Raw genomic sequence first — 19,016 nt, 5'->3', positions numbered from 1 at the left:
TCCATTTAAAAAAAAAATTAGCCCATAACAGCTTCATGGTCAGCACACTGTTAAACAGTAATATTGCCCACTTGAGCCACAGGGAAACATGAACATTACCTTGCTAATCAGTTGTCCTTTCAGTTATAAATGACAGCAACTGATATATAATTGACAACAACTGATATATTTCAGTTCTGACAAAATCTTGTCAGAACTGGAAGGGATCATTTTAGAAGAAAATGGTGAGCTTCTGAGAGGAACTGACATTGAGGTAAGTATGTAAAATTACTTTGCAGGTACATCATGTGTTTATTTTAAATAATTTTACACAGTTCAGGTTCACTTTAAGTATTATGTGTGCACATTTGGGCTTGGCACCAGGGGCACCGTTTATGGATCTAGTCCGTCACGGCAATGTAGGGGGGAGGGGTAACTTATAATACTATATATTTTACTAACCACACCAATCATCATGGAGCAGGGAAAAGAGAATACTGCAGTTATAGTTTATTTAGGGTTTGGGCTCGGTGAGTTGATGTAACTACTCTTCCACATCTTATGTTTCTGCAGTTCTGAAAGTTGGAGACAAGCTATTCTGGTGTCTCTCTGCGATTACTTCTATAAAGTTCTAAGAATACTTTTAACAAAAACATATCGCTTTATCGCTTTATTTTCCTACAACGAAGCATTCCCTGTGTGGCAGCAGAGTGGCGCAGCGGAAGTGTGCTGGGCCCATAACCCAGAGGTTGATGGATTGAAACCATCCTCTGCTAGGCATGATTTTATTTTTGCATCTCGCTTTATCGCATGGGCAAAATGGTTTCCATAGCCCTGTAAGAGAAAGTGTAATAAGGGCCCTGCCGTAACATAGATATTACGGTAGCTAAGACTACTCCTGGGCCTTTCTTGTAGTTGAAGAGATGAGTGAACTGTGACACCACACTTAAAAAAAAAAAAAACCAGCAAACAGAAGCTTCCCTGTATTGAAGCATTGGATTTTGTAAAGTATTAAAGGGAAGGTTCAGGGAGTGGGAAAAAAAAAATATCCATATCCACTTACCTGGGGCTTTCTCCAGCCCGTGGCAGGCAGGAGGTGCCCTCACCGCCGATCCGCAGGCTCCCGGTGGCCGACCCGACCTGGCCAGGCCGGCTGCCAGGTCGGGCTCTTCTGCGCTCCAACGACGGGCTCTTCTGCATTCCACGCGGGCGCACTGACGTCATCGAAGTCCTCCGGGCTGTACTGCGCAGGGGCAGAACTACTGCGCCTGCGCAGTACAGCCCGAAGGACGTCCGATGATGTCAGCGCGCCCTCGTGAGGCGCAGATTGGAGCGCAGAAGATCCCGACCAGGCGGGCCTGGCCAGGTCGGGTCGGCCACCGGAGACGACCGGGAGCCTCCGGAGTGGCGGCAAGGGCACCTCCTGCCTGCCACGGGCTGGAGGAAGCCCCAGGTAAGTGGATATGGATTTTTTTTTCCCCACTCCCTGAACCTTCTCTTTAAGCCAATGTGTTGTAAGACACAAGTAAGCTTTAGGTTAGCAGGAATGGTTGCATGGCCACCTAGCTTTTCATCCTTCCCACCCTTGCCCTGCAATCTTCCAGACTTCAAATTGCTGTCCTTTGCCGTGTGTGTTACACCAGCATCTTCCAGGGGGGCACATGATCTTTCTGAAGTCATTTTTCTCTTGGGTATATCACAATAGTACATGCTAGGCCAGCTTCATGCTAGGCAGGCTTTGGTGGTATAATGGTGAGCACAACTGACTTCCAAGCAGTTGACCTGGGTTCGATTCCTGGCCAATGTATGTGAGCTGGCTTTTGACATCCTACAAATTCTAAAACCAAAATGAGAGAGAGAAGGGTGGTGGTATTGTTTTCGCTTCTAAAATAGTTAAATGTTGTTTCTAAAGACCATTTCCGGTTTGCAATCCGGATATCCGAATCTGGCCGGATACTGGGGTCGGATATCCAACCCGGATTCGGATTGAAAATTTTTTGATTCAGATATCCGACCTGGATCGGATAGAGGGGTATCTGGATCCGAATTAGTTCCAGATAGTGAAAAGTGGTATCCGAGCACCACTGAAAAACAAAACAAAAAAAAATCACTGAAAAGGGCAATTGAAATGAACAGAAGGTATGCAGCCCACATGTCCGCTGCATCTGATTGGATGTTTGAAGCGGGCATGTTAACGCCTCACTTCCTGCAGAATGGCCACTGGAGACAAGCGCTGATGTCAAAGCAATGAAAGTGAGCTGTTCTACATACTGCAGGAACATGGTGATGTCATAGCCCAGGAATCTGAGCCAGGGGTCACACAGCGCTGCCAACGCCAACCGATACATCGACTGCCAATCCGTCACCTCCATTCGTTGAGGAGATGCCTCTGAAGCACCAATCTCTGGATCCGATCGCCCAACAGAGCCAGAACCTGGAAGAGGCATGGTGTCATTATACATGAGAGCTTAATCACCTGGAAGTAATCATATTATACGGTGACTGTAAAGCAAATGTTTACAGAAACACTAGTCTCGTGATAAAAGATTCAATCGAAAGAACCGTACACCTGCAGTGGAGTGATGCTGGTGCTACTGGAACCCCATAGCAATGCTATCCAGTAAATCGAAAGAGGGATCCACACACAGACTTCTCTGGGACAATGCAGCCTTTATTGTTCCAATGCACACATAAATGACATCTGATCGTCTAAGCCAATGATCGTTTCGGGGCCTATCCAGACCCTTTATCAATGCATAAGCAGACAAACATGTACCCTTTTGTCTGCTTATGTCTTGATAAAGGCGACTGGCGGATAGGCCCCAAAACGCTTGTCAGCTTAGACACTCGGATATAATTTATGTTCTTATTAATGTGTAGCAAATGGTTATCCCACAATCCTAACGGTTTAACCAGCACTGCAGTCACTATGTGGTGGAGTATCCTTGCGTATTTGAAAAAGAGGTACCTAGAAAAAATGGGCCTCTGTGATACTGGCTAGTAGGCTGTGGATTAAATAATCGATATTCTACTACAGCAGAATCTTGTCATAGTAAACTCTTATATAGTAAATAAACATCTGGATATAGTAAACTCAGTCTTCAGGTCCCAGCAACTGCTGTATAAATATACAGTGTATGACCAATTCTGTTATAGTAAACTACTTTTCCTGGTCCCTTGGAGTTTACTATGAAGGGATTCTACAGTAATGTGCAGTGGTAATTCCAATAGTAAAATATTGGTAAACTTTACCATCTGTTTACCATCTGTACAACACTCGTACACTGCAGAGTCGCCTGAAGCACTGAGCTATACACTGATGGGCGACTGTCATTTAACATGTCTGCGTAGCTTAAAGCGGACCCAAACCAAACATTTGTTTAATTAAAAATATTTAGTTGCACCACTCTGACACATACAAAGATAAATAAACACTCCTTCAAACCTGTGATCATTTCAGTGCATGCTTTTCACCCTTCTCTTTTCATAGCTAGGATTATACTGGGGGCAGCCATTAGCAATTCCTCCATTGCCGGACACCATCTACTCCACCAGTTTGCCGGAAAAATTCCGGCAATTTAAAAGGAAGGGAGGGGTTCCTCCAATAAATTTAAAATATTTTATATTTGTCATCATGCAGCTGAAAAAAACCTGCTATTTATTATTATAATTTAGAAAATAGATTTTATTTCTGAAATCTTGTATTTTTAATTTGGGTCCACTTTAATGAGTGGACTACTGAGACAAATTATGATACATTTTGTGAATCAACCCCATAGTCATATGTTGGTGCACAAAATATCTATAACTCTTCACCATTATTCCTGGAAGACATTCATAGTGCTGGTAGCCATGGAAACCCTAAAATAATTGAACAAAGACAAAACAAGAGACGGACCATACATACCGGCCTGCTGGACAGCGCTTTGGAGGTTCGTCTGAGGGCTATGTCCTGTTACGTGACACTGTTCCTTCTGGTCGGATTCCCAGTCTCCACATTCACAGAGTTCTTGCCAAAGAAAAAAGATCTGAGTGTTCTGCGGAGGCTCAAACCTACGGCCAAGAGACGTCATGGTCATTACTGACTTCATACCACCTTATAACGTCTACTTCTACACCACTCTCCTACCTCCTACCACCAGACTCATTCTACAACTCTGACCAACATTCTACCACCAAGCATCAGTCTCATTCTACAACTCTGATAACCTTCTACCACCAGCCTCATTCTACAACACTGTCCTAACTTCTACCACCAGCCTCGTTCTACAACTCTTACTAACCTTCTACCACCAGCCTCATTCTACATCACTGTCCCACCTTGTATCAGCGGCCTCATTCTACAATATTGTCCTTCCGTCTACCACCAGCCTAATTCTGAAACACTGACCAGCCTCATTCCACTGCACACCACTGTCCTACCTTCTACCACCAGCCTCATTCTACAACAATGATCGACCTTCTGCCAGCAGCCTCATTCTACACCACAGTCCATCCTTGTACCACCAGCATCATTCTACATCACTGTCCCACCTTGTGCCAGCAGCCTCATTCTACAATATTGTCCTTCCGTCTATCACCAGCCTAATTCTGAAACACTGACCAGCCTCATTCCACTGCACAGCACTGTCCTACCTTCTACCACCAGCCTCATTCTACAACAATGATCAACCTTCTGCCAACAGCCTCATTCTACCACAGTCCATCCTTCTACCACCAACCTCATTTTACATCACTGTCCTAACTTCTACCACCAGCCTCGTTCTACAACTCTTACTAACCTTCTACCACCAGCCTCATTCCACACCACTGTCCTACCTTCTACCACCAGCCTCATTCTACAATGATCGACCTTCTGCCAACACCCTCATTCTACACCACTGTCCATCCTTCTACCACCAGCCTCATTCTACATCACTGTCCCACTTTGTACCACCAGCTTCATTCTACAGTACAACAGTGATCAACCTTTAACCACCAGCCTCATTCTACAACACTGTCCTACCTTCTACCACCAGCCTCATTCCACTGTACAACAATGACTAACCTTCTACCACCAGCTTTCTTCTACACCACTGTCCCACCTTGTACCACTACCCTCATTCTACAACAATGACCAAACTTCTACTACCAGCCTCATTCTACGCCACTGTCCTACCTTCTACCACCAGCCTCATTCTACACCACCGTCCCACCTTGTACCACCAGCCTCATTCTGCATCATTGTCCTACCTTCTACCACCAGCCTCATTCTACAACACAACCAGCTTTCTATCACCAGACCTTGGGTTCGTTTTGTAAGGTCTGTACACATACTAGATTAAAGTCAACAAAAGAGCAACATCGCGCAAATGAGATTACCACCGATAAAAAGAAATGACAAGTCATTCAAATTACGTTGTCTACATCTCGATATTCCAAACAACTATGACATTTAAATACTGTGCGTGCAAGTGGGAGCGACATTTTACACAACATATGTGCATGCTCTGGAACACTGTCATTAGAAAGACATTGTACACATCTGGCTGACTGCAGGATGTCTGCCCAACAATTATCTGAGCTGATTCGCCGGTTGGATAGGGCAAAATGCCTGATATCGGTCACTTGCATTTTTTACAATGATTGTCACCTGATACGCCGAAATCTGTCATTCGACTGACGTTTCCAATGACTTTTGTACAGTATGTCTCCATAGCTTTACTTGTTAAATCCAGTGTAGAGATTACAATCACTAATTCTTAAGATAGACAATCACTACCCATGCCCTGAGGCAAATGCTAAGTTTCTCCATCAGCCAATCAGATTCATTATGTCCTTGTCTGTCAGCGTATGTTTGAAAGAAATTGGCGGTTCTGAGTCAATACAGCGACTCCTTCAAGGCCGGATTTATACTTTTTCCGCCCCTAGGCCCAGTATGTTGGGGCTCCCCCTTCATGTGTATCATGGCCCTCCGATTCCACCTGTAGCCTCCTCTTTTATAAGTAACATTCATGTACTGGAACCCCTCTCTCTCTCATGTACAGCCCTTTCCCTTTCCCTTGGACATCAGCTTCCCTTTCTCGTGTGCTGCTCTTTTATATTTAGCAACTCATGTCCAGGTGCCCCCTTGGGCTGCAGATACCCGAGGCCCGGGCCTTTGTGGCCTTTCCAGAAAGTTGGCCCTGGACTCTTTATGGAATCCATATGAAAGACTGTTTTACAAGTAAGACAGCATGTTTTTTTTTTTTATTTCATCAGAATACTGACCTCCTTCCAAAGATAGTCACCTTTTCAGAAAATACATGAAGGGCCCTCCTGCCATGTTGTCATTGATTAAAGCTGGAACCATCTTATCAAAGAGAGAGTTACGTGGAGTTTCCTGTGACCAGAGCGCCCCCCGCTGGCTGGATATAAAGCCCTTGACCTGAAACAGAAAGGGTAAAGGAGCACATTTCCACACATTAGTGACACACGTGATATTGTGAGGCTGTTACATTGTTACAAAGCACGTCCATCGTGTGTTACAAGATTACATGCGTTCACAAGGTGCATATGAGGAGCTTCTGGCCTCCACAAATGCACTCGTCAAGGAATCATGGGCCACTAGCTGTAATGGTTGCTAAGTTTATTGCTGTATGATGAATAGCAGTTCACAGTCTCCAAACTCAGCCCACTAGGCGTGGACAAAAAAAATCATCCACCAAGGTTTTATTGTTGCAGAGGGTTTGTGGAGCAAAACGTTCTGTATGGAAACTGTTACATCCAAATCAACACAGGTCCTTCAAATGTGCTGTGAAGACCACAGGAATCATATAATACAGATGCCTTTCAGATACCTGAAGGTTGGATGGTGGAGAACTCACCTTATCTGGGTCCTCCCTCCTCCCCAGTGTGACAGACAGTCCAGCATCACCCAGCTTCCCCATCGCTGATTGCACAATGGACGCCCCAATGTTTGGTGTCTCTACAGAAGATGATGAGCTGACATCCTTTTTCAGCTCTGCTCTGTGTAGGAAAGAGGGGAGATAGTTAGAGCTGCCTCAAAGCTAGTTCAAATATCGGCTCTTTCTGTTCAGTAAGCCAGCACCTATTTAGTAAGACTCCCTAACACTGCTACTGCCTACTGAGCGTGCCCTAGTGGCTGCAGGTCAAGATCTTTGAGCCCACCAGGAAAAACTCGCCATATGTTATTTGTCTGCCTGTCTGCTCAGTGATATTACAGGATGACTCCTAACAGCTGCCCAGTATTACACTTCCGTGGATTTTATGTCAGCTAAACTCAGCTGGTTTGTCAAAGAGGTTCTAGTTTCCTATACGTCTTCTTGGGTGTTAAAGTACATAAGATCTACTGCCTTCTACAGAAACAGCCACATAATGGCCCAGACATACCGTAGACTCCTCTGCTGGTGAATGAGGAATCGAGGGATCCAGTACGCACGCAGCCGCCTCAGGGCATCATATTGCGATCTCCGCAGGGCCTGGTAGGTAGAGCCCCAGTTCTGCTGGCCCAATCGGATTTGCTCCTGTAAATCAAGGTTACAGTTTATTCCTCAGTTTTCTTGATTTGATGTACTCCTACATTAATTGTGGGGGGCGGATTCTGGGCTTGTAAGTCACTCATGCTTGGGAGAAGTTATCACCATGTTGTCAGTCCCCCTAGCAATGTTATGATCTCCCTCTTCCCCACAGCCCCCTAGCCAACTCCCAGAACCCATCCCACCACACAAAAATCTTCAGTTGTCCATCATATGTCCCGAAAAACATTGTTGGGGTCCCCATTATTCCCCTCTTCCTTTCCCTTACAAATCCAGATTGTACACACATTGGGTTCTTACCTAATCCAGGCAGGACACAGGAGGCAGCACCATGCTCTACACTCCACCCTTCTCCCCATGGCATCTCTCTTCCTCATTCTCTGCAGGCATATATGGGGTCACCATAGCTGCAGGGGAAGGGTCACACACCTTGGGGCCTCTACAGGCTCTGGGGCCCTGGGGAAATTTTCCCATTTGCATTTATGGAAGCGCGGGCCCATTCAGTCAATCCTTAAATAAATAAATCCAGACTGTTCATTGGAAGGAGCAATGCTGAAGATGAATCTACTGAAATACTTTTTACACACAATGTGAAGGCAGGACTCATCAGAGAAGACCCTGAAAGATTGAGGGCAAAAGGAGGAGTGGACCACAGAGAATAAGATGTTTAGATAGTATCATGGAAGCAACAAAGTTTGGACAAGCTTCTAGAGTAGCTGCAGTAGAGCATAGAGCCTGTTCCATGGGGTTGCAAAGAGTCGGACACGAGTCACCACTGAATGAATAGTGACTGAACAACTAAGTCTTGACTGTATAATGAAAGGGCTAATGGCCTGACTTTCATGCTAATCCTCTAGCTGTCATGGCGATGATGTCATTTTGTGTAATGTTATAGAAGAAGTCCCATAATCTGAGGCAGAGAAGTATTCCTTCTTACCTGGCAGAAGGGTGTGAGAAAGGCCCGGAACTTCTTCTGGATGGTCCTGGAGGGAAACAAGAAAGAAACAGTAACAGAGGAACCATAGATTGCAGGACAATTTTCCCGTATATGGGAATGACAATTTTCCTGTTTATTCCCATCCTTTAAATTGATATATTTCTTATTTTCCCATAATAATATGAAGGATAATGAACTAAAATAGAAAGGACTAGTGTGATTTGAATTTTAAAACAACATATTTCTCTTATGAAAAACTTTCTGGTACACGTGACTAGGGGTGTGACGGGGGTGTGACTAGGGGGGTGGCTTAAGTGTCCCTCCTTCTTATCTCAAAAAGTTGGGATGTGCGGGCAATGCTTTACTGTAAGGAGTGGGTGGTCGTGCATGGGGGGGGGGGGGGCTACACCAATAGAGGAAGCACAACACAGATGGCCTAGAGGAGCAAATTTTATAGAGTTATGTACAAGCACTCCCTGTTCTTCAGAATGACTAATGGTGATCATTCTGGATGGAAGTCTTAAAGGACCATTATCACCAAAATCATACAATTTAAAATACATGTGAACACATAAAAATAAGAAGTACATTTTTCCAGAGTAAAATAAACCACAAATTACTTTTCTCCTATGTTGCTGTCACTTACAGTAGGTAGTAGAAATCTGACGGAACCGACAGGTTTTGGGCTAGTCCATATTTTCAAGGGGGATTCTCAGCATGGCCTTTACTCTTTATAAAGACACTCCCTGAAAAGGATTTACGCAAAGATGCTGGCCAGCCTCCCTGCTCACCCTACACTTTTTTGGCAGTTGGACGGAGCAACTGCCATTCGCTAAGTGCTTTTGAAAATAAGAGTGAATCCCCATGAGGAGATGGGCTAGTTCAAAACCTGTCGGTTCTGTCAGATTTCTACTATCTATTGTAAGTATCAGCAACATAGGAGAAAAGTAATTTATGGCTCATTTTACTCTGGAAGAATTGCACTTCTTATTTGAATGTGTTTACATGCATTTCAAATTTTACGATTTTTTTAATAGTGTTCTTTTAAGAAAGAACCCCTTACAGACAGGCTGCTTGGTCACAACTGAGGATCAGGTTCTGTATTATGGAGAGAGGAAGTGAAAAACAATGGAAATCCAGAGTGCTTGTTCCTTGTTTGTTGTTTGGCAATCTATTATGGAGGATCGCTAAATGACTGCAACAGATGTTCACATTAGACGTTTGATAGAGGCCGCTGTGCATGTTCATCTGCAATGGCAAAAATCCAGAAGCTGTGTGTTTGTGGAATGTTTGAAATTTCCTATATGTTTACATGAGTAAACTAGAGCAGAGTTGCGGATTTTATGGGTCTGGCAGCATCGTAGCGGATAGGACCGGGAGAACACAGAGGGAGGTGACAAAGTATGCGGTGAGGGGCCAGGCAAGTGTAAATCTTTTTCTACCATTCATCTCTGATGCACTTTAGACATACCTCCCAACTTTTTGAGATGAGAAAAAGGGACACGTAAGCCACGCCCATGCCACACCCCTGGCCACACTCTCACCACGCCTCTAGTCACGCATACCATAAAGATTTCATAAGAAACATATGTAGTTTTATAATTCAAACCACACTGGTCCTTTCTATCCTGGTTCATTTACCTTCATAGTAACATTTTAAAATTAGTAGTATATCAATTTAAAGGATGGGAATAAAGTTTAGAGTCAATTATTATTATTATTTAGTATTTATATAGCGCCGACATATTACGCAGCGCTGTACAGTATATATATATATATATATATATATATATATATATATATATGTATATATATATATATATATATATGTATATATATATATATATATATATATATATATATATATATATATATATATATATATAGTCTTGTCACTAACTGTCCCTCAAAGGAGCTCACAATCTAATCCCTACCATTGCCATATGTCTATATTATGTAGTGTAAGTACTGTAGTCTAGGGCCAATTTTTAGGGGGAGCCAATTAACTTATCTGTATGTTTTTGGAATGTGGGAGGAAACCGGAGTGCCCAGAGGAAACCCACACAGACACGGAGAGAACATACAAACTCTTTGCAGATAGTGCCCTGGCTGGGATTCGAACCAGGGACCCAGCACTGCAGGGCGAGAGAGCTAACCACTACGCCACCGTGCTGCCAATCAAACACATTTTTAGTATAGAAATATATATATTTACATAGAAAAAGGGACAAAGTCCTGAAAGAGGGACAAATGAGGGTGAAAGAGGGACAGAGGGACAGGGCTCCCAAAAAGGGACTGTCCCTCTGAAAAAGGGACAGTTGGTAGCTATGCTTTAGATCAAGCCCTTTGTGATGGCACGTGTGGACCTGGTGATATCCCAGCTGTACCTGAACAGGAGCAGACTGCGGTGTCTGGCCTCCTCCGGGCTGTGGTTCACCTTCAGGTCTGCAGACTCTTCTTTGAATTGCTCACAGTCCATCCAGAATTGGAACAGGTGGATCCCCAGCGTCCCCTGCAGGAAATCTGTGAACTCTGCTATTCCCTCCCGCTGTAAGTACAAGAGAGAGACCTCAATGCATGACAAAATCTGTTACATTGGCTGAGGCTATTCAGCAGCAACACACTGGGAGACATCTAAAGCTCACACCAACCTGAATTATCGCAAATTCTTTCTGTTTTAAGAAAGCAAACTTTTGTTTTCCATTGGCTGAGGTGTGACCCCTGAATAAGCATGCATCTGGTGGAGTTACAATGTAAATACGCATGCAGCCAGTGGGGGTCACATCTGGAAGAAGCATGCAGCCAGTGGAGTTACACCTGGGACAATCATGCAGTCGGTGGCGGTTCATCTGGAACAAGCACACAGACAGTGGAGTCACATCTGGAACAAGCATGCAACCAGTGGAGTCACACCTGGAACAAGCACGCAGCCAGCGGAGTCACACCTGGAACATGCATGCAGCCAGTGGAGTCACACCTGGAACAAGCATGCAGCCAGTGGAGTCACACCTGGAACAAGCATGCAGCCAGTGGAGTCACACCTGGAACAAGCATGCAGCCAGTGGAGTCACACCTGGAACATGCATGCAGCCAGTGGAGTCACACCTGGAACATGCATGCAGCCAGTGGAGTCGCACCTGGAACATGCATGCAGCCAGTGGAGTCACACCTGGAACAAGGATGCAGCCAGTGGAGGCACACCTGGAACAAGCATTCAGCCAGTGGAGTCACACCTAAAACACGCATGCAGCCAGTGGAGTCACACCTGGAACAAGGATGCAGCCAGTGGAGTCACACCTGAAACAAGCATGCAGACAGTGGAGTTACACCTGGAACAAGCATGCAGCCTTTGGAGTCACACCTGGAACAAGCATGCAGCCAGTGGAGTTACACCTGAAACAAGCATGCAGCCAGTGGAGTTACACCTGAAACAAGCATGCAGCCAGTGGAGTTACACCTGAAACAAGGATGCAACCAGTGAAGTCACACCTGTAGCAAGCATGTGGCCAAAGGAGTCACACCTGGAACACGCATGCAGCCAGAAGAGTTACACCTGGAACAAGCATGCAGCCAGTGGATTCACACCTGGAACAAGCATGCAGCCAGTGGAGTCACACCTGGAACAAGCATGTGGCGAGAGGAGTCACACCTGGAACAAGCATGCAGTCAGTGAAAGCACACCTGGAACAAGAATGCAGCCATTTTCTACTTATTTGAGTTTAAGAAGTGACAGCTCTTAGCAACGAAACAGACAGAGCACTGAGGAGGAAGTCATTTATTGTGACACAGGGACACTCACAGAGCTTAGAGCGTCCTCTTTCAGCTGCTGCAGGGAGGACAGGCTGAGGTTATTCTGCTTCAGGAAGTTCTCCTCCTCTTCTGTGATGTCATACATTTCTTCCACACCCAGCCAGTCCTGGTAGGGTCCGCTCTCTGCCTCCACCTCCTGCATCCCATCTACGTCCTGCAGCCTGTGCGACAGAAATAAATGTTATTGCTGCATTTTACCATGCCTAGCAGTGCTCAAACAAGGAAAGGAGGAGGACAGTCAGGGAAAAATTTCCCATTAGGAACAGTAGTAGGGTGACCAGGCATCCTCTTTTGCCCGGACAGGTCCACTTTATCCGACCTGTCCGGGGCGTCCCTGGCAGGTTTTAGAAATGTCCGGGTAGTGAAGAGCCGTTTGGGAGCCGAACGAGCCGGCTCTTTAACCACTTTGTCCTCCTTGACGTATTTATACATGGAGGACAGGCGCGCTCCCGCGGCCGATCACGGGAGTGCACGCGCGCTCCCGGCCGCTGATTCGGTAGTCCAGGAATCAGTGAATCGGGCTATGGTGCCCGATCACTGATTCCTCTCCCCCGCAGAAAAAGCGACAGCTTCTCTCGGAAGCTTCGCTTTTTCTAATTCCCATGTCCCTCTAAGCGTACATTGTACGCTTAGAGTGACGCAATGTAAACAAACTGAAAGTTGCCATCTCCCAAAAATGCCCACATAAAATGTTTAATAAAAAAAAACATTACAATAAAAAAAATTAAAAACACATAAATATTTACCTAAGGGTCTAAACTTTTTAAATATCTATGTAAAGATGAAATATTTCTATTTTTTTTTATAAGCTTGTAAATAGTGATGGATGCAAAACGGAAAAAAGGCACCTTTATTTCCAAATAAAAAAATATTGTCGCCATACATTGTGATAGGGAAATAATTTAAACGGTGAAATACCCGAGACAAATGGGCAAATACAATACGTGGGTTTTAATTATGGAGGCATGTATTATTTTAAAACTATAATGGCCGAAAACTGAGAAATAATGATTTTTTTTCAGTTTTTTTCTTATTCTTCCTGTTAAAATGCATTTACAGTAAAGTGGCTCTTAGCAAAATGTACCCCCTAAAGAAAGCCTAATTGGTGGCGGAAAAAACAAGATATAGATCAGTTAATCGTGATAAGTAGTGATAAAGTTATAGGCTAATGAATGGGAGGTGAACATCACTCGGATGCATAAAGTGAAAACGACTGAGGGCTTAAGTGGCTAAAGGGAGCCAAGCGGCCAAGCCAGAAGAGCCGATGCTTTCTAAAGAGCCGGAATTCGCATCACTAGACTGAGTCTAGTGATGGGAATTCCGGCTCTTTAAGCATCGGCTCTTCTGGCTTGGCTGCTTGGCTCCCTTTAGCCACTTAAGCCCTCAGTCGTTTTCACTTTATGCTCCCAAAGAGCTGGCTCGTTCCAAATGGCTCTTCGGCAATCAATCCCTGCTGCTCTATTCCGCCTCCACCCCCATCTACTGAGAGCAAATTGCGGAGCAGAGGGGCGGCGGCAAGGGGCGGAGTTTAGGCTAAGGCCTGAGTTCAGTGAAGTGAAGTCACGCTGGTGCTCTGTGGCCTGTGGGAGCAGTAATTATAGCTGCGACACGACACAGACGCAGTAGTGCAGAGAGAGTGCAGACTGCAGAGGGCCAGAGGCCAGGGATCAGAGCAGAGAGAGAGCGACACAGAGCAGACAGGAAGCAGCAGTGGCATTGCAGACAGGCCAGGGATCAGAGCAGAGAGCGACACAGACAGGGAGCAGTGCAGACTACAGAGCAGACAGACAGGCCAGGGATCAGAGCAGAGAGGGACATACACAGACAGGGAGCAGTGCAGACAGACAGGTCAGGGATCAGAGCAGAGAGCAACACAGACAGGGAGCAGTGCAGACAGACAGGCCAGGGATCTGAGCAGAGAGCGACACAGACAGGAAGCAGTGCAGACTGCAGAGCAGACAGACAGGCCAGGGATCAGAGCAGAGAGCGACAGACACAGACAGGGAGCAGTGCAGACAGACAGGCCAGGGATCAGAGCAGAGAGCAACACAGACAGGGAGCAGTGCAGACAGACAGGCCAGGGATCTGAGCAGAGAGCGACACAGACAGGAAGCAGTGCAGACTGCAGAGCAGACAGACAGGCCAGGGATCAGAGCAGAGAGCGACAGACACAGACAGGGAGCAGTGCAGACAGACATGCCAGGGATCTGAGTAGAGAGCGGAGCAGTATAGCAGGAAAAATGCCGAAGCGTAAGTGCAGCTTCACCGATGAACTGCAAAGAAAATTTCCCACATACCGTCCCAGTCGTCCTCTTTTTTGGAAATCAAAATATGGTCACCCTAAACAGTAGGCATATAACTAGAAGCACCATTATTATACCTAGAAGCACCTGCTGAAAAAGGACATATCATAATTTATATTTATTTGTTTATATGAATTAGTTGTGTGGACGGCTCACACTGAGTTGTTTTAGGATCCAGGCTTGGTCTCTGCTGCCAGTCTGATATGTTGAGATTTCATATTGGAAGAGAGAGCACAGTGGTGAGTCATCTGTGTGCTGCTGATCTGCACTGGCCAGTCAACAGCTCCCGACTTCTCTTTATAAGCTGGAAAGCTGTCTTTTGCAAATAGATGTATGAGGGCTGTGTATTGAGTTATATTGATAGAAGATCAAATTTACACTGTTATACAAGCTGTGCACTGACTACTTTACATTGTATCAATGTGTCAAATTTTGAGTGTTTTCCCATGAGAAGGCTTTAAATAGTTAGAAAAATGTGAGGGATTCCAATGGCAACTGAGAGATACTGTATATGGCAGCTTTAATATTATCCTAATTGAACGCTAAATGTTATACCTAACCCCTGTTCTGCTCATGTGACCTGCACCATGGACTGGGACAGACTGGCGTAGGTACAGTAGCTGCCTGCCCCCCACCCCCCCTACATTACAGTAATACATTGGACAGTACCTGGTGCTGAGTAGCTCTGCGGGAAGAGCTGATGGATCAGTCCAGGTCTGTGTGGATGAAATCATCTGCAAATCCATCTCTGTACAAAACAAAATTAAGGTTATGGGTCAGTGGCTGCTGCTAAGAATAGGGCAGGCCCTAGGGGCATAATTATAGTGGTGCAGACCCTCTGTCTGTTAAGGGGCCCAGAGCTGGTGGGGGCCTACTACTACTAACCTTCTTTGCCTCCGATACAGGGGTCCAGCCTGCAGATCCAGAGTTTTTGTGGCTACACTTGTTATGGGTGTAAAGATCATAAAGGCCACACTTGTTTTATGACCCTTGCAAGATAAGCCCCCAGGCTACCGGGAGGGTTTGTAAATGTTGACAAAGTTTTGCCGGGGTACCTAATTGTAGCTAAACCCCTTGCGGGCCATGTTGGGAGAAATCATGTATTTGCATTTAAGAGAAGACTAGACAGAGCTAATCTCCTTCCTCCTATTGTCACGATTGTGGAACTTTCTCCGTGATCAGCGCACAACGCGTGCGCTGACACGGCGGAAATCCTCCACAAGCGTATATTTGTAGGCACCCAGCAAAAGGTGCTACGCACCTGTAGAGGGAAATTCCTGTAGGCAGATGGCGCTGGGGAGTGCAGAGGAACCAATCCTCTGTACCTCCACAAGTGCCAGACAGGAATTGCACGAAGCGCAGAACGCAATCGCAAGAGAGGCGATTGCGAATGAGATTGAGCAAAGGGATCGGTTGTATGTGTGTGCGCCAATCCAGTCGCCACCCCGCGACCGCGCACACACAACAGCAGATACGAAATAGGAACGTGATCGCGAGAGGTGCGATCGCCAGACGTGACACAAGGCAGATCAGAATAGAATACGAGGGTAGCAAAGGCACAGCAAATACAATAAGGAGATACGGAAAATAACAACGCTAGCTAACCGCGAACACCGCACTCATTCGCAACAGTGCACGCGGTTATGCGCGATCTCCACGTGATAAGCACAATAGAGACAAGCACGCCTAACTAACCATTAACAGACAAACATGAAACAGAGGACGCGAGCGCTTGCTTAACGGTTGCCTCACCGAGCCTGCAGCAAGCGTAGCGGACAAGACAGACACACGAAAAACAGGAACTAGGCAGAAAGGATCCACCGCTCTTCCGCCAGAGCAAGTGTGATCCAAGCAGGAACACAGATCAGAAAGATCCACAGCCGCTAACGCTAGCGGCTAGTGCGATCTAAACAAGACAGATCAGATGAGGTAGCTGGTAGCAACCGCTGCTCCAGCTTACACTCCAGGAACTAGATCAGAAGGATCCACAGCCGCTACCGCTAGAGGCCAGTGCGATCCAAACAAGACAGAGCGATTCGCTATCAACCGCCGCTGGTGACAGCGCAATCGCGACAGACAAGACAGAACAGAAGGATCCCCAGCGCTCGCAAAAAGTAGCTAGCGCGATCCCAGGAGACAGAACAGAAGGATCCCCAGCGCTAGCAAAAAGTAGCTAGCGCGATCCCAGAAGACAGAACAGAAGAGATAGCTGGTAGCAACCGCTGCACCAGCTATACTCCAAGAACAGAGATCAGAACCATTTCCTGTCAACCACCATAGGGACAGGACAATGGCAAACAGGCAAGACAAGACAGAACAGGCAATACAGATAATACAACCTGACTGGGCTAGAAGGGGAGCCTAAAGCAACCCCCAGGAATAAACTATACTAGATAGCAATGGCTGACACTCCAGCAGTGTCCATCAGGAACAGAGCATGGAAGGGAAATGTCCAGCAAAGCATTCTGGGAAACATAAAGCTCTTATAGTGCCAGTCATCAAAGAAGGCAGGTAGGGGATTTGCATAACGAATGTATGCAAATTCCCCAGCAAGAGAACAGACCAGAAACTTGCAATGGAAAGACAGGTCTCTGTTCCAGAGACCTGCAGCCCGCAGACTAGAGGAATGGACAAACAGCTGTCTGCCTGTGCAGCCAGCTGAGCGGATCATCACAGTACCCCCCCTTCTAGGGATGGATTCCAGACATCCCTCAAAACTGGTATCATCACAAAACTCTAACTGAAGACTCATGAAGGTCAGGACAGCCCGACAAGGCCCAATTCCAGAGTCAGTCCATCCGAAACCGACCTCATCAGAAGCAGAAGCCACCGAAACATGCCCATCAGCACTGCAAGTCTCAGCGTAACACCCATCAGGACTGTGGACACCAGAGAAGAAGCCATCGACACCCTCCAGACAATACCCACCACCTTCCAAGGAGCGTCCAAGAATACCAAACCTGCCGCAATACCTGTTCGAAGTGTCCCTTACAACACCAAAGCCATTGCTGATCGTATTCAGGGCACCAAGCAAAACCTTTCCCGGAATCTCCCAGAACGCCTTGAAGCTCCGCAGAGATCCCAAGAAGCCAGAACGCTCACCAGGCTCACATGGAGAAACACCAAGAACCCCTATGGAACCTATGATCATTCCAGACTCAAAATTAGCAGGACACCCATCAAGATCAGGACTTTCAGGGACCACTTCTGGGCATGCAAGCAGGCAGGCTATATCAGAACATGTCTCCACTGAGGAAGCATCTGAGTAACAATAACAATAACAATAATATTTATATAGCGCTTTTCTCCCTGGGGACTCAACGCTGGTAACCGAGGCACACTTGGGCTTTCTGGGTCACAGAGCACATCGGGGTACACTAGTACAGGAGAAACCTCAGGACATGTCGGGGAACTGCCAACCTCAGAGTCCGACACGACAAGACCAAAACCAGTACCGGGCAGAAAATCATCACGAGTAAAGATCACAGGTACTGGTCTTTCAAAAGAAGACTCGGACTCAAATTCAGAATTTTCTGTAACTGTAATATCATCATTGACTACACATGAATGAAGCTCCACAAGAGCTGCAAAAGTAGTCAGCAAGGCAGCAATGCCTACTGAAGTGGGCAACACTTCAGAAGGACCTGGGGGGCAGGAGACATCTCCTACAAGTTCTGCACCCTTTGGGAGGAACTCGGAGACCTTTAGATCATCAAACAAGACCTCAGGAACATCATTTTTCAAGTTGTCTAAGAAGGATTCTGTACTATCCAGGTTACAGGGCAAAACTGGAACTTTATTTTGAGAACAGGGCAGATGTCCCAGGGAAGGTTCCACCATAAACTGAGACTGAATTTCATCATCATGAGTGGAACGTACAGGAATATTCACTGGACCACACACTGACTCCCTAACTTTAATCTCGCTGCACCCAGAACTCTGCGTAGTAGTCAAACTAGCTTGCAATTCCAAAACTGCAGAAAGACAGGTAAAAATAGCAGCAATACCTAGACGAGCCTCTAGGGGCAGGGCAGGAGATATTGTACAAGGCAATATTGACTCATCCAGAGTACTGGGTGGAGAGTCAATACTTTCTTCAGAATCAGACTCGCAAATGTCAATGCAAGTGGACATCATGCCTTCATTCATGGTACAGGGCAGGTTCAGAGAAAGCTTCTCTGGACAAGGCAAAGAAGTTTCAGCATCAGATTCACAAAACCGAAGCGCTGTCTCACTCTTAGATTCGGCTAACAATATCGAATCCGAGGAGTCAGAACGCAAAATTTGCGGATCCAAGATCGCTTTAGGTTGCGAAACTGACGCTTCCATATCGCAAACCTCCGCGATCTGTGGAGCAGACTGCAAGGCATCTAGGACAGAAACACTGGAGCAACTGTCATCAGGCAACAGGCCTGCACAGGTGCGAACAGAATAAGACATAGATTCATTTGCAAAAGAAATGGCGACATC

General features: G+C 46.0%; 1 protein-coding gene across 6 annotated transcripts in view; it reads right to left on the bottom strand.

The window, feature by feature from the left end:
- Window positions 1–19,016, bottom strand: part of LOC137504360 (uncharacterized) — a 115,179-nt gene that overhangs the window by 15,835 nt on the left and 80,328 nt on the right. For all 6 annotated transcript variants that reach the window (XM_068232671.1, XM_068232677.1, XM_068232675.1 and 3 more), the window contains 9 exons: window positions 15,216–15,294; window positions 12,233–12,404; window positions 10,821–10,981; window positions 8,434–8,479; window positions 7,351–7,484; window positions 6,825–6,966; window positions 6,249–6,385; window positions 3,887–4,032; window positions 2,251–2,413 (listed from right to left, as the gene is read on the bottom strand). In XM_068232671.1, coding sequence (XP_068088772.1) covers window positions 2,251–2,413; window positions 3,887–4,032; window positions 6,249–6,385; window positions 6,825–6,966; window positions 7,351–7,484; window positions 8,434–8,479; window positions 10,821–10,981; window positions 12,233–12,404; window positions 15,216–15,294 — 1,180 coding nt within the window. The remainder of the gene's footprint in view (window positions 1–2,250; window positions 2,414–3,886; window positions 4,033–6,248; window positions 6,386–6,824; window positions 6,967–7,350; window positions 7,485–8,433; window positions 8,480–10,820; window positions 10,982–12,232; window positions 12,405–15,215; window positions 15,295–19,016) is intronic.

This window comes from Hyperolius riggenbachi, chromosome 4, assembly GCF_040937935.1.
Source record: "Hyperolius riggenbachi isolate aHypRig1 chromosome 4, aHypRig1.pri, whole genome shotgun sequence".
NCBI lineage: Eukaryota > Metazoa > Chordata > Amphibia > Anura > Hyperoliidae > Hyperolius > Hyperolius riggenbachi.
This window is presented reverse-complemented; position numbering and strand designations above follow the sequence as displayed.